The 16,373-nt window shown below is 35.7% G+C and overlaps 1 protein-coding gene across 2 annotated transcripts in view; it reads left to right on the top strand.

Annotated features, from left to right (window-relative positions):
- The window catches only part of CAAP1 (caspase activity and apoptosis inhibitor 1), a 73,306-nt gene that overhangs the window by 37,063 nt on the left and 19,870 nt on the right, over positions 1-16,373 (top strand). For both annotated transcript variants that reach the window (XM_036739732.1, XM_036739733.1), the window contains one exon: positions 3,308-3,381. In XM_036739732.1, the coding sequence (XP_036595627.1) occupies positions 3,308-3,381 (74 nt within the window). The remainder of the gene's footprint in view (positions 1-3,307; positions 3,382-16,373) is intronic.

Consider the following 16,373-nt stretch of genomic DNA (forward strand, 5'->3'; position numbering starts at 1 on the left):
TGTATCACATATAAAAAAAACCAACTGATATGGAAAAGAGATCAAGGAAAGATAATTTAAAAATCATTGGACTACTTGAAAACCATGAGCAAAAAAAAGAGTAGGTATCAAATTCCAAGAAATTATTAAAGAAAACTGCCAAGATCTCTTAGAACCAAAGAGCAAAGTAAAAATAGAAGAGATCCAGCTACTTCCTGAAAGAAACCTCAAAATAAAAACTCCCAGGATCATCATAGACAAAATCTGGAACCTCTAGGTCAAAGAAAACATACTGCAACCAGCCAGGGGAATAAAAGGATTCATGTACCGCAGAGCCTCAGTCCAGATCACATAAGAGTTAGCAACTACCATAAAGGAACTTGGAATGTGATTTTCTGAAAGGCAGAGGCAGAGACAGGATTGGGAATGTCATGTTTGGGAGATGGTAGGTAGCCCAGTTTGGTTGGAACATAGAAGGTATAAAGGAAATTGATGTGAAAAGGTAAATCGGAGCTAAAGTTTAAAGAGCTTTTAAGTGCCAAAATATATATTTTTTTTAATCTTAGAGACTACAAAGAATTACTGAAGTTTTTTGAGCAGAGGAATGACATTGTCACACTTGGGTTTTAGATTCTCATTTCATACCAGCTTTGTAAGATAGGGAAGATTTGGAGAATTTAGCAGTATAGGGACAAGATAAGGAGTAAATTCATGATTTACATTCCTTTCAATGCTTATTGAAATAGCATGGAGCCCTCTACTGCTGGGGTTACTCTTTCATAAAAAGTTTAGAGGTGAGGGGTTGAGGAAGAACATATTGCCTGTGTGTGCCAGGACAGAGGCTGTCTCTAGGAATGACTAGAATTTACTTGGAAGGAGACAGGAGTGGTGATGGTCATCCGGTGGGACAAGGTTGGGGATTAATGTATGTTACTCTTTAATTGTGAGGGACTTTACTAATGGCAAAGTCCTGTTGACATATCAGAAAAACTTTTCTTTGCCTCATTCCATCACATCTTAAACAACCTTTGGAATCAGCATTTATTTCTGTAATGTGAATGTAGCCCTTGGCTTGGAGCCGAGACATAGATTCTAATTCTGCCTCAGACACTTTCTGGTTGTGTTATTATAGGCAAGTCCCTTAACCCCTTTGAAATAGTTTTTTTAATCTATACAACAAGGATAAGTTCATTTACTACTTATGTTGTTGATGTGATCAAAGGAACTTGTAAATAGCATATGAAGGCAAGTAAATTTTCTGTTCTCAGCAGATATTTACTGCCTCATCTACAATAACCATTTCTATGTTACAACAGCTGAAATAATAATGTAGAAATTGTATGATGTAATTTTCCTAAAGTTTTATAAATTTGCTTTGTTATTTTAAAGTTGTTTCTTGTTACATGTAGCAGATAAATTGTTAAAATTTAAAAGTATATGAGGATTTCACAAAGACCTTAGTTAAAACCAAGACTGACCAAATTTTTAAATTTAACTTATTATATGTAGTTGTAAAATCTACATCTTATTTAAGTAGTTACTGTAAAGATAATGATTTTAAGTAATTTTATTTTTAGTATTTCTTGTTCACTTCAGATAATCTTAAAGAAAAGTGACTTTTTCATATCTCAGCCACAAGATGGGGTAGTGTTCTTACTTTTTGAAAGAATGGTGAGTTTCATTAACAGTCCAATCAAACCCAACCTATTATGATAAAATAAAATGTGTTATAAAAAGATCACCTCTGGGACTAAAATAAATTGTTTTTGACAGCAGGTGGTCTTTACGGTGAGCTTCATTTTTATTTGAAGCATTTGATATGGACTAGCTTCAAGGGACAGCCACAGACAGGCAGGTTTTATCATATCATTTATTTTATTACAGTATTTCCTATATATATTTAGATTTGTGTATGTTTGGAGGAGAGATAGGTGTATGTACAACTCTGTGTAAAAAGAACCATTTTCTCTTGTTAAAGCCATAAGGGAAGCTACAAATAGATTACCTTTGCCTGTAGATGTTTATAATTTGAGTGAATATTGTGACATTCAGGATACCAAAAACCTAAATATTACCACAGTAACACACAAGTGTTTTCCATTTTAGAACTTTTGTTGGATTGGTTTGTTGCCTGCTGGCTTTTTGAGGACTGTTATTGATATCCTTTAGAGATAGTCATGATTTCATTTTTCTCCTGGGCAAAGGTAAAAACTTGTAATAGTGGCTGTTAGGAAAAAATAAGAAAGTAAAATTTTAAATATGCAAATGATATTTATTAGATTTCATGATTAATATTAAACTAAGAAATTTAGAACCATGTGTGTGTCTGTGTCTGTGTAAAGAGAGAGCTGGAGAGCCTGATGCAAAATAATATATATAAATCTGCTTGCTGTCACTAAAGCATATGAGGAACTTGTTAAAGAAAAGAGTTCAAGTTGTTTGAGAGACTTTGGTGTGGCAGTTGTGTCTGAGGTGGTGCATGAAAGATTCTTTAAAAATAGCTCTTTTGGGAGAAGTTACCACTTTTCTTACTTGAATACCTACAGTTGCTCTTTACACCTTTGAGGGTACTTCATCAAAGTGGTGGTGAAAAATCAATACTAAGGTAGTATGACAACCTCTATAAAGGGTGAAACAGTCTTTCCAAAATAGTTTATAGCCCTGTTATAAAGAACATATTGAATTAGAGTACATTAATGCTCCAATTTGTTATTTAGCAGTGTGTTTTCTTTTTTGCATGATCTGTTCTAACTCCTGCAAACTGTCTATGGTTACTTTGATTTTGTATTAATGTAGGACATGTCACAAAAATCTTTGGTTAAAAAATAATTGAAATAAGAAATATGTGTAAATGGATATAAAAATAATCCTGTTGCCAAAGTGTTCATTAAATTCAACCCTTGAACTCCAATGATTACTGTATGGTTTTCTGGGAGCAGTGCCCCTTCCCCATCATGTGTGTGCTCTGTTACATTGTTAAGAGAAAACCTAACCCTGCGCTCTCAATACTTAACATGGTTTGGCAAAAAATTCTGCAACCTAAGCAGTTAGCCATTTAGTATTTCTCTTCTGCTACTTTTGTGTGGTATGTTTAAGTATCTTTGGTGCAATAAATTTTACCACAGGAGTCAAGAGACCTTCTTAAGTGTCTAACTACCAGATAATGACTTAGGGTAAAATGGTTCAGTATTCTCCCTGTCTCCCCCCGCTCCGCCTGCCTCCAATTTGGATAGATGTAAATTAATTTAATCAGACTATAAAGTCTGTTTGCAATGTTTTCTGATATCAGTATTTAAAGCTGAGGTGTTTTTTGTTTTAATTCCCTCAGACAAGACAACAGTGTAGACTCTACCTCATCCCTGAGGGAGAACAAACAGCCTGAAGGTTTGGAATTAAAACAAGGTATGTATCAAATATTTGTTGCTTGTATATCACCATTTATCAGCAAACCTCAAAATATTTTATCAAGAGTAAAATTTCACAGTACCTTAATAGGACTTAATGCCCATTTCAAAGATACAGAAATATAGCTCCAAAATTTTTTTGGTCTAAGTTATGTAAGAGTAAGTAGCACAACCAAGAATTAATCTTACAATCCATGACAAGTTTAACTTCTGGTTTCTGATTCTGTGATACACAGTAACATTCCAATAGAAGGATGTTATCTTGAATACATATTGGTTGTAGTGATCTCTATTAGGAAACGCCCCTGAAACAAAGCTTTCTGTAGGATTTTGGTAATTTGATAATTGGATAGCTGTAAATATGTAGGAAAAAAATAACATTTCTTGTTGAGATACTTGGTCATTATCAGTTTTGTTCTCATTTTCATGTGTGAATATTCTTAGTAATACCAACTAACATAACTAAACTATTTTTTTTTGTTTTAGTCTTAACTAGGGCAAAATTTTCAAGATCCTTCTTGTGTCTTCCACAATGCAAAATAAATTGGTGCTACTTATTCTTATGCTTCTGGCATTTTTCTAGTTTTCTGGCGAAGTGATTTTAGAGTAGTGAAGCTATTCCAGCCAGAGGGATATGCTAACTATAACTATTTTCAGCAATTTCAAGAATTATCAATGGTTTATGAAATTAGGGTCAAATATGCTCCATGTCTAAGACCCTATCTACAAATTTACTCTTTCTCTGCAAATTCAGATTTACATTTGTATACATGTACTTTTGCCAAGCACATACAAATCCCCTAAACTCACCCTCTTTAAGTATCTTTATACTACAGATTTGCACATTTTTCTGATTCCTCTCTGTTCTGCCCTAGAATTATGTGGTATTTTTGTTTTGTGTCATATTGTGCATTTTTCTTATGAACAGAAAACAGAAAATATTGGAGTGTGACTGATCAGAGAAGTGAGAACAAGGAATAATTTTTGGCATTGAAAGTGAGAAAGAACTAGAGTAGACTGGGCTAGGACAGTTTCTAAGTATATCCATTTAAATTGATTAAGCATGCATTAATTGCTTGCTGCGTATAAGGCATTGTCTTAGGTTCTGGGTGTTCAGAGACAAACCCAGAACACTCATTGCTCCAAGGAGCTTATATATTGCTAAGGGAGTAGAGTGTATATCAAAATAAGGTAGAAAGGGATGGGAACAAAGGGAAAATTAGACAAGGTTTCTAGGAAAATTTGAAAAGGAAAAGAACAGCCAAGACAGGGATATCAAGAAAAGCTTCAAGCCCTTTCAAAAGCTGGTCTATTTAAAACAAGGAAGCAGATTATAAGCACAAGATGCAACACATTGCTGTGGGTTTTTGCTGATAGTTGACAAATAAGAGAAATGAATGATTAAAACAGAGATCTGGAGCCATTTAGGATGGAGGTAAATAGCCTGACATATCAGTGATCCTTGTGTGTATCACTGTCTTATTCTTGGTTCATTCCTGGGGTTTCATCTATGTATGGAATGTTGAGTATGGTAGATCCCTCTTTGTATGAGAATCATTAACATGTTTGTAACTTTTATTCTTGTCAAGTTGCAAGAGGATAACTTGCCCATAGTCAGAGCTAGTATTTGTCAGAAGACAGATGTGAATCCAGGTCTTTTTTTTTTCATTGTTTTATTCTTTTTTTAGTCTTAAGTTTGTTATTCATTTATTTTTGGTGTTCGTTCAAATGTTTTTTTCTTGAATTCCAAATTCTCTCCCTTTCCCTTCTCTTATCCATTGTGAAGGCAAGAAATGTGATATCAGTTATACATGTGAAATCATGCAAAATATTTCCATATTAGCCATGTAGCTAAAAAGAAAAAGGCAAGTTAAGAAAATGAAAAAAATTATGCTTCTGTCTACATTCAGACTATCTATCTCTGGAGGTAGATAGCATTTTTCATGACAAGTACTCAGAATTGTCTTGGATCATTGTATTGATCAGAATAGCTAAATCATTCACAGTTGATCATCATACAGTATTGCTATCACTATGTACAATGTTCTCCTGGTTCTGCTCACTGCACTTTGCATCAGTTCATATAAGTCTTCCCAGGTTTTTCTGAAAGTATCCTACTTGTCATTTTTATAGCACAATAGAATTTTTTCACAATCATATATCATAGTTTGGTCAGCCATTCCCCAGTTGATGGGTATCCCTTCAATTTCTAATTCTTTGCCACCACAAAAAGAGTTGCTATAAATATTTTTGAACATATAGCTCTTTTTCCTTTTTTTTTTTTTAATTACCTTGGGAAACAGACGAAGTAGTGGTATTGTTGGGTCAGAAGATATGCAGAGTTTTCCAGCCCTTTGGACGTAATTCTAAATTGCTCTCCAGAATGGTTAGATCAGTTCACAGCCCCACCAATAATGCATTAGTGGCCCAGTTTTTCCACATCCCTTCCAACATTTGTCATTTTCCTTCAGGCAAGCCACTTTGTGTCCCAGCCAATTCTATAAGAAAATAAATTACAAACAAGTTAATGATCTTCATATGTGCAAGGAGGTTCCATACTCAACATTCCCTGTGCAGATAAAACCACAGGTATGGACCAAGAATAAGATAGTGATAGACCCAAGGCTGCTGATATTTAGGCTATTTGCCTTCATACAGAATGGCTCCAGAGCTCGTTTTGATCATTCTTCCATCTCCCTCATTTGTCAGCTATGAAATGCTACCTCAGAGTTGTTTTGATTTTCATTTCTCCACTCAATAGTGATTTAGAGCATTTTTCATATGACTGTAGATAGCTTTGATTTCTTCAGAAAACTACCTCTTCATATTCTTTGACCACTTATCCATTGGGGAATGACTTGTATTCTTATACATTTGACTCAGTTCTCTATGTATTTGAGAAATGAGGCCTTTAAAAGAGAAATTTACTGTAAAATTATTTTCCCAGTTTCCACCTTTCCTTCGAATTTTGGCTGCATTGTTTTTGTTTGTACAAAACCTTTTTTTAAAAAAATTATTTTTTTAGTTTACAGCATTCAGTTCCACACACTTTTGAGTTTTAAATTTTCTCCCCCTCCTTTCCCTCCTTCCCAAAGATGGCATGCAATCTGATGTAGGCTTTATATGTACATTCATATTAAACATATTTTCACATTAGTAATGTTGTAAAGAAGAATTATAACCAATGGAATGAACCACGAGAAAGAAGAAACAAAACAAAACAAAAAAGAGAGAGAGCAAATAGTATTCTTCGATGTGCATTCAGACTCCATAATTATTTCCCTGAATGTGGATAGCATTTTCTTTTTTATTTATTTATTTAACTATTCATTTATTTATTTATTTAATATATTTAGTTTTCAGCATTGATTTTCACAAGAGTTTGAATTACAAATTTTCTCCCCATTTCTACCCTCCCCCCACTCCAAGATGGCGTATATTCTGGTTGCCCTGTTCCGCAGTCAGTCCTCCCTTCTGTCACCCCACTCCCCTCCCATCCCCTTTTCCCTTCTTTTCTTGTAGGGCAAGATAAATTTCTACGCCCCATTGCCTGTGTATCATATTTTCTAGTCGCATGCAGAAACTTTTTTTTTGTTGCTTTTGAACATCTGTTTTTAAAACTTTGAGTTCCAAATTCTCTCCCCTCTTCCCTTCCCACCCACCCTCCCTAAGAAGTCAAGCAATTCAACATAGGCCACATGTGTATCATTATATATAACCCTTCCACAATACTCACATTGTGAAAGACTAACTATATTTTGCTGCTTCCCATCCCATCCCCCTTTGTTGAATTTTCTCCCTTGACCCTGTCCCCTTTCCAAAGTGTTTGTTTTTGATTACCTCCACCCCCGTCTGTCTCCATACCCAATTAAGTATGTATGGTGTTCCCTCCTGAGGCCAAATCTGATGGGAGCAAGATTCACTCGTTCCCCCCTCACCTGCCCTCTCCCCTCCTCCCACAGAACTGCTTCCTCTTGCCACCTTTATGCGAGATAAACCACCCCATTCTATCTTTCCCTGTCTCCCTCTCTTAATATATTCCATTCTCATCCCTTAATTTGATTTTATTTCTTTTAGATATCTTCCCTTCATCTTCAACTCACCCTGTGCCTGCTCTCTCTCTCTCTGTATATACACACATACATGTATGCATACATACACATTCAATTATATATATATGTATAGACATATATGTATATATATATATATACACACACAGACACATATATATGCATATTCCCTTCAGCTACCCTAATACTGAGGTCTCATAAATCATACACATCATCTTTCTGTGTAGGAATGTAAACAAAACAGTTCAACTTTAGTAAGTCCCTTGCAATTTCTTTTTCTTGTTCTTTTTCTTGATTACCTTTTCATGCTTCTCTTGTTCTTGTGTTTGAAAGTCAGATTTTCTATTCAGTTCTGGTCTTTTCACTGAGAAAGCTTGAAAGTCCTCTATTTTATTGAAAGTCCATATTTTGCCTTGGAGCATGATACTCAGTTTTGCTGGGTAGGTGATTCTTGGTTTTAATCCTAGCTCCATTGACCTCCGAAATATCGTATTCCAAACCCTTTGATCTCTTAATGTAGAAGCTGCCAGATCTTGTGTTATTCTGATTGTGTTTCCACAATGCTCAAATTGTTTCTTTCTGGCTGCTTGCAGTATTTTCTCCTTGATCTGGGAGCTCTGGAATTTGGCGACAATACTCCTAGGAGATTTCTTTTTGGGGTCTATTTGAGGAGGCGATTGATGGATTCTTTCAATTTCTATTTTGCCCCATGGCTCTAGAATATCAGGGCAGTTCTCCTTGATAATTTCTTGAAAGATGATATCTAGGCTCTTTTTTTGATCATGGCTTTCAGGTAGTCCAATAATTTTTAAATGATCTCTCCTGGATCTATTTTCCAGGTCAGTGGTTTTTCCAATGAGATATTTCATATTGTCTTCCATTTTTTCATTCCTTTGGTTCTGTTTTATAATATCTTGATTTCTCATAAAGTCAGTAGCTTCACTTGCTCCAATCTCATTTTTAAGGTAGTATTTTCTTCAGTGGTCTTTTGGACCTCCTTTTCCATTTGGCTAATTCTGCCTTTCAAGGCATTCTTCTCCTTATTGGCCTTTTAGAGCTCTTTTGCCATTTGAGTTAGTCTATTTTTTAAGGTGTTGTTTTCTTCAGTATATTTTTCAGTATTTTTTTGGATCTCCTTTAGCAAGTCATTGACTTGTTTTTCATGGTTTTCTCGTATCCTTCTCATTTCTCTTCCCAATTTTTCCTCTACTTCTCTAACTTGCTTTTCCAAATGCTTTTTGAGCTCTTCCATGGCCTAGGACCAGTTCATGTTTTTCTTGGAGGCTTTTGTTGTAGGCTCTTTGACTTTTTTAACTTCTTCTGTCTGTATGTTTTGGTCTTCTTTGTCACCAAAGAAAGAATGCAAAGTCTGAGACTGAATCTGGGTGCGTTTTTGCTGCCTGGCCATATTCCCAGCCAACTAACTTGACTCTTGAGTTTTTCAGCGGGGTATGACTGCTTGTAGACTAAAGAGTTCTATGTTCCATGCTTGGGGGGATGTGCCAACTCTGCCACACCAGCACTCTTCCTTCCCCAAGAACCCCCAACCCGGACTGGACTTACATCTTCAGCAAGCTGTGCACTCCTGCTCTGATCCGCCACTTAATTCCTCCCACCAGGTGGGCCTGGGGCAAGAAGCAACTGCAACTGTACTTCTGTAGCTGCCCCACCTCCCCGGGGCGGTAGCCAAACCGCGAACTCCTTCCACTCCCGCAGCTTTTCCCACTAACCTTCTCTGTTGTCTTTGGTGTTTGTGGGTTGAGAAGTCTGGTAACTGCTGCAGCTCACTGATTCAGGGTGCTAGAGCACACTCTGTCTGGCTCCTGGTCTGGTTCGTCCGCGCTGCTCATGCTGGGCTCTGCTCCGCTCCCAGCGGGATAGACCTCACCCAGAGACCATCCAGGCTGTCCTGGGCTGGAGCCCTGCTTCCCTCTGCTGTTTTGTGTGTTCTGCAGTTCTAGAATTGGTTCAGAGCCATTTTTGATAGGTTTTTGGAGGGACTCGGCGGGGAGCTCATGCTAGTCCCTGCTTTCCAGCTGTCATCTTGGCTCCGCCCCCGGATACCATTTTCTATCATGAGGTTTTGGAGTTGTCTTCGAACTTTGCATTGCTGAGAAGAACTAAGTCTATCAAACTCAAAGTTAGTCATCTCCCAATGTGGCTGTGACTGTGTACAATGTTCTCCTGGTTCTGCTCCCCTCACTCACCATCAGTTCATAGAAGTCTCCACGTTTTTCTGAAATCCTCAGCTCATCATTTCTTATAGCACAATAGTATTCCATTACATTCATGTACCACAGCTTGTTCAGCCATTCCCCAATTGATAGGTATCCCCTGAATTTCCAATTCTTTGCCACCACAAAAAGACCTTCTATAAATATTTTGTACATATGGATCCTTTTCCCATTTGTATGCTCTCTCTTTAAAAGCTTTTTAAATTTGATATAATCAAAATTATCCATTTTATATCCTCTGATCCTTTCTATCTCATTTCGTCATAAATTCTTCCCTTATCTATAGATCTGGCAGGTAAAATGTTCCATGCTTCCCTAATTTGCCTGTGGTATCATCCTTTATGTTTAAATCATGTACCCATTTTGACCTTATTTTGGTGTATGATGTCTTTATCTAACTTCTGCCAAATCGCTTCTCAGTTTTCCCAGCAATTTCTGCCAAATAGTGAGTTCTTGTCCCAAAAGTTTGGATCCTTAGGTTTATTAAATGCTAGATTACTGTAGTCTTTTAATGCTGTGTATGGTGGTACCTGATATATTCTACTGATGTACCACTCTTTTCTTAGCCACTACCAGATTGTTTTGATGATTACCATTTTGCAATATAGGTTGAGATCTGGTACTGCTTGACCACCATCTTTTCCATTTTTTTTTCTCATTGATTCCCTTGATATTCTTGACCTTTTGTTCTTCCAGTTAATTTTATTATTTTTTCCAGCCTTATAAAATAATTTTTGATAGTTCGGTATGGCACTGGTATGTAAATTAATTTAGGTAGATTTGTCATTTTTATAATATTGGCTTGGCCTACCCATGAGAAATTACAATTTCACCAGTTGTTTAGATCTGTCTTTATTGTCTGCAATTATTTGAAATGGAATTTCTCTTTCTACCTCTTCTTGATGGACTTTATTGTTTGAGTCCAAGTCTTCCTGATGACAAGGTCAGCCATCAGTCCATTATATGCACTGCCTCTCCCTATGTTATAATACAGCAATTTATATTCATGAGGTAGTGTAGAGTTTCTTCAGCGGGACTATGTCAGCGAAATATAGCTCAGGTCCAAAAATGTATGTTCATACTAATGACCCTTAGTTAATAATTTTTCACATTTGCAAAGTATTTTAAAGTTCACAAAAAGCATTATGTAAACACTGACTGTAAAGCACAACGACCTTATGAGGTAGGCAATAAAGATTTATTACCTCCTTTTTACAGAAGAGAAAAATGAGGGTGAGTGATTAAGTGACATGCCCATGGTCATACAACTAGTAAATATCAGGACCATAGTTTGAGCCTTGGTTCCCTGACTCTGAACAAAATACTTTTTCTAGTGTACAGTCCATTTAGGGAGGTGCTTTTAAAAGATTTCCATCGAAAATCATTAAAATGAACGTTTTGGTTTTTAAAGGAATAAGCTTCAGTTAACTGGAAGATTCACTTCATTCCCAGTCATACCAGGGTGAATGAGGCATTGCTGTGTTACCTTAAACTGGAATTTGAACTGTAGAATAAATGACTTGTACAATTAGATGAAAGTATGGTTAATCTTGAAGTAGAAATCCTTCTTAACTTGCATATTCAGACATCTGCTAAGAAAGATCATTTACCTTCTTTTGCAAATGTACCAATACTAATTTGTCTCTTTGTATATATGTCTTTCAAAACATATGTGTTATAATTATCTCCAACTCCATAATTATCTCTGCTCCTTGTTACAGGGTAAATTCTTAAAAGAAGAATGTAGTACTTCTTTTGGTAGTGTTCTGTCATTTAATCTAATGTCTTGACCATTTAAAAAAGATCCAGTTAAATCTATTTAGTGGTAGAGTATTGTTTTCTAGACCAATATAAAGTAACATCATTTTTCTTTTAGTATTTCAGAATAAAATAAATCTTACTCTGTTGGCATATGGCTAACAAATTCCTAAATCAAATTATGTATTCAGAAAAGCAGCATCCAGTTTGCTTAGCACTTCAAAAGCTTACATACTGAAAAATAGAAGCTGTGATCTACAAATGCAAATAAAGTTTAAAATTAGAATTGGCATTTCTTCACCTAGTGCTGATGGCATTAATCTTGTTGACGAGAAACATCATTTGTGACATTAGGAGTACTGAAGATGAGTATCAGATCATAGAGCATTTTTCATCATGCTTTAAAATTGGACTAATATCTAAAGTTACCTTTACTGTATAAACATTATTTAAGTGTTAATATAGATGGATTAAAGAATTGATTTTGTAAAATTGGAACTGTTGTTTATGCTAGGATTGGTGTTCTAAATAATTTCTTTTAGCAAGATAGCTATCATATGAGAGAACATTTATAGCTTTGCTACTTGATTCGGCTAAAAACGTTTCATTCAATTTTTAGTCATTCCAGAATCCTGCCATTTTAAAACGAATATCACTTTTCAAAAAGTGGTAGCTAGTGAGGTTAGTTTTGCCACAGATAGAAAACAAAACTTGTTTTCCCCTCCACAAGAATGCATACAAAAATTTAACAAAATTACAAATAACTCTTTAATTTTTATCAAGAATCTATATTTGCAGATTATTTTGTAAAATACATAAATTCAAACAACTCTCAGTAATCTGAAGACATTTACCTATGTTAATTTTTGCATTTCATTTGGTGGTTGGAGGTTGTGTGCTTTTTGAGGATTGTATCGATGTCACTACACATATTAGAATTTGTGTATGCTTATTCTCAAGAACAGTTGTCTAAGTTATTATTTTGTATGCCATACTTAGAGTTGTTTTTATCAGAAATTCAAGAAGTGTGTGGAATGTTGGTTCTCTAAGTATGAAAGTGCCTCAAACGTCTTGTTCTCTAAAATTTTCATCATAGTAAAGCAAAAGTAAAGGGGCTTGAAATTATTTTTAAGAAGTTGTAAAGTAGTTGTTTGCACTAGCATTGGTTTTAACACAGTTATTTTAAAAAGTTCTTCATAAATATGCATTGTGAAAAATTATGGTATCCTCTTTATTCATCTGGCTTGGGTGCCTCGTCTCTAAAAATGACATAGTATCATTTTCCCCATGGAAAAAGCCCAGACTTTGGAATTTAAAGACCTGGTTTTTGTGCCTTGGTTCTTCTACCTCCTACCCATGACTTAGCTAACTAATGCAGAGTTAAGATCCAAAAAGATCTTCATAGAAAAGAAAACTGGGTTGAATCTAATAAAGATTAAATTTAATGGGTACAAATGCAAAGGCTTACACTTGGGTTCAAGAAATTGACTCCACAAACAGGAAATGACATAGCCAAACAGCAGTTAATTTGAAAAAGATCTGAAGATTTTAGTAGACTTAAAAGTCAATATGAGGTAACCATATGATATAGCAGCCAAAATAGCTAATATATTCCTACAATCCCTTGAGAGGTAGTAGAGCATCTAGGAATAAGAGATTGTGGTAGTCATTGTGTGTGCTTTGCTTTGGTTAAACCACATCTGAAGTATTCCTTTTAGTTCTGAGTGCCACAGTTTAGGAAAAGCATTGATAAGCTGCAGAGGCTTGGTAGAGGCCAAGCAGAGTGTTTAAAACCTTGAGTACATGCCATATGAAGACTGGCTAAAGGAACTGGGGATGAACCAGGGCTTGAAGAAGAAAAGACTTATGGCAGGGACATAGTTTTGCTTAAAAGGCTATCATATTAGAAAAAGAATTTCATTGTTGTTTGCCTGAGAGCAGAACTAGGAGTAATGATTGGAAGTTGCAAGGAGGCAAATTTAAGCTTAATGTCAGGGAAGAGTTCCTAACAATTCTGGTGATTCAGAAACTTGGCTGCCTTCAGAGAAGTGGCTTCCCTCTCACTGGAAACCTTCAGTTAAAGGGTGATCGACCACTTGTGTGTGCTGTAGTGGTGTTTTGTTTTGATTTTTTTAATGGTATGTTATGAAGTGGACAAGGTGGCTCTTAGTGTACTTTACAACCCTGAAATTATATGAATTGTGAGATTTATGTCACCTTTGGGAAGGTAAATGAGTGAGTGAGTGAATGAACGAATGAATGAATGAACAAATTAAGGAAATTGTAGGTGCAAATAGAAAAGCCAGTCAGCCCTTACCCTCAAGTACCTCCCATTCTAATGAGAGAGACAGCACATTTAGGAGGTTTTACTTGTAAGTCAGATGGAAAAACTTGGTGATCTTTTAAGGTGCAGAGGCACAGCAGATGGTAATGCATCTTCTTTAATGTCATCTCCATTGATAAAAACCATCTCAGTTTCTGATTCTGAAACATTTGAGGTGTAAAAGTCATTGCCCAGTGAAGTCTGTATAGGGACTGCTTTCCTGGCCAGTGCCTTTAGGGTCCAGAGTAGAAGCGTTGTCAGTATGAAGAATGTTTCTATTAGGGTTCTTCATTTTTTTGCTTCCCCCAAAATGGCAGTAATGGTTTAGTCCAGTGCTTCTTAAGCTGTGGGTTGCAACTGTGTATGTGGTTGTTAAAAATTTGGCAACAGTAAAAAGTTTCTGAACACATAGACCAAAAGTTAATTCACAATCAAATGGGTAATGAATTTGAGGTGTTTCTGGAAGTACTTGCTCATGTTGCATCACTGCAGCTTTTGTTCTGCACACAAAACATGCTCACTTTGCACTGTGCATACTGTCACTCCACACAGTGCCAGCAAACGCTGCCAGAACTTGAAAAGGGGTCATGAGTGGAAAAAAGTTTAAGAAGCCCTGATTTAGTCTACTGGGCTGCACATGCTGGCTTGTCTCTTCCTCAGCCTCAGGTCATCTTGCTGCTTCCCTAGACTGGTTTGCTTTCTTGTTGCAAGTTAGTCATCAGCTGGTGGTTGTAGTTGTGGGTGGGAATGATAAGGATGTTTTCCATTGATGATGACTGCTAGAATCTGCATTTAAATATTAAAACCTAAAAGGAAAAAAATATTCTTGTTCTAAACTGGTACCTATAATGGCAAAAAATAAGGTAAATGAGTAAAAGGCCTAGAAAGAGAAAACATGTAAACTTGTGGAAGAGAAGAAAAATATAGGTGAAAGGCACTGATTTGCCAAGATGAATTTCACAACTGTAGCTGAAGGAATCAGTACAAGGGACCAAACTGAAAAAGATAATGAGAAAAATAACATCAGAGACTTTTATTGGTGTATAAAATTACAACGGAAAAAAAAGAATGAAGCTCATCAGCTCATTAAGCATCATTTGTAGGCCAGTATGGTTGTGTGACTGATATGCATGTGCTGATGTGGAGACTCTTGAGATACAAGAGTGAATTCTGCCACCTCTACCTTTGAAGATTTCCATAGTAGTCCTGAGTCACAGGGAACAGTGGAAAGTTGGAAAAGAAACAGTTATATACCCATGTGGGTTCTTGAGAAGTAAAGTGAGGAGTATGTATTACCAGTTTGTTTAAGGAGTGATTTATAATTTATTCATTTCCAGCACTTGATACACGAGGCCAGCTTTAAAACATGAACAGGCTCAGAAATTTACTTTTGAAGATTGAACTGCCCTTCTTCAAAGAAATTTTGCTTCCTGCTTTGTTGAAATGCTGTCCGGTTGAGTATATAGTAAAAAGGAATTGCATGTAGTATTATCATCAGTGAGACTAAAGAATTCTCATTTCTTATCTCATTGATTCTCATTCCTTTTTTCTTTCTTAAAAATTATTAACAGAAAATAAAACCGAACAGCATTTTTTCTTACTTTGTATTTTTCTGTAAACTAGATTTGAATAAAAGGTGAAAATTACATCTCTTACCAAATGGATTAGTACATACTGTGTATGTACTATTTAAAGATAGTACTTTTGCATTTAGATATGAGACTGTCCTATTTTTTTTTAATCACAACTTCTATAAGGAGTTCTACTTAATTCATATAAATGTGGGTCTATTTTAGGTAGTCTGTGTTGTTTGTTTTATTATTCACTCCTTAACCTCCAATTTACTGCTCATCTATAACATGGAACTCTGTGTGCTATGAATTTTGTGAAACATGCCGCTGTTTTCTGCACTTAGATAATTAGTAACTGCTGTATAAGATGCGGAAAACCTTGTACCTCTCTACGTATCTAAAATTAGAATCAAATTCTCAGTCCATCTTTTTGAACCTGATATGATAAATTAAGCAAAAGTAGTGCCACAAAAAAATCTGATGGTTGGTAAAGTAATTAAATTAGAGCACACCTCTGCATGGCTAGAATATTGAGCCCTTATATGTAACTCCTCACAGAGAACACTTTAGGGATATCTAAGTAAATAGGTGAGGTTCAAGAGATCTTTAGGAGAAAGAAAAAAGAGGGAAATGACTATATTTTAAAAGCTATTGTGTGTGAAAACTTGACAGGGACTGTCAAGTTAGAACCATTCTATCATTTCCGTCCTCCCCCCCCTTGAGTAGGAAAGTATATGTTTTAAAATTTTCTTTTTGGCTTTTGGAATCTGAATTTATGAGAAAGTTAATTCTTTTAATTAAAAATTATTTATTTTTAGCATTTTTCTTTTTAAATTTTGAGTTCCAAATTCTTTCCCTCCCACCCTTTTCAAACCCACTGAGAAGGCAAGTAATATGATATCAATTATACATGTTAAATCATGCAAAACATTTCCATATTAGCCATATGTCAAAGAAAAGCATGAAAAATAAAGTGAAAAAATTATATTTCAGTATGCACTCAGTTTATCAGTTCTCTCTGGGAGGTGGATAGC

This window comes from Trichosurus vulpecula, chromosome 9 (genome assembly GCF_011100635.1).
Source record: "Trichosurus vulpecula isolate mTriVul1 chromosome 9, mTriVul1.pri, whole genome shotgun sequence".
Taxonomy (NCBI): Eukaryota; Metazoa; Chordata; class Mammalia; order Diprotodontia; family Phalangeridae; genus Trichosurus; species Trichosurus vulpecula.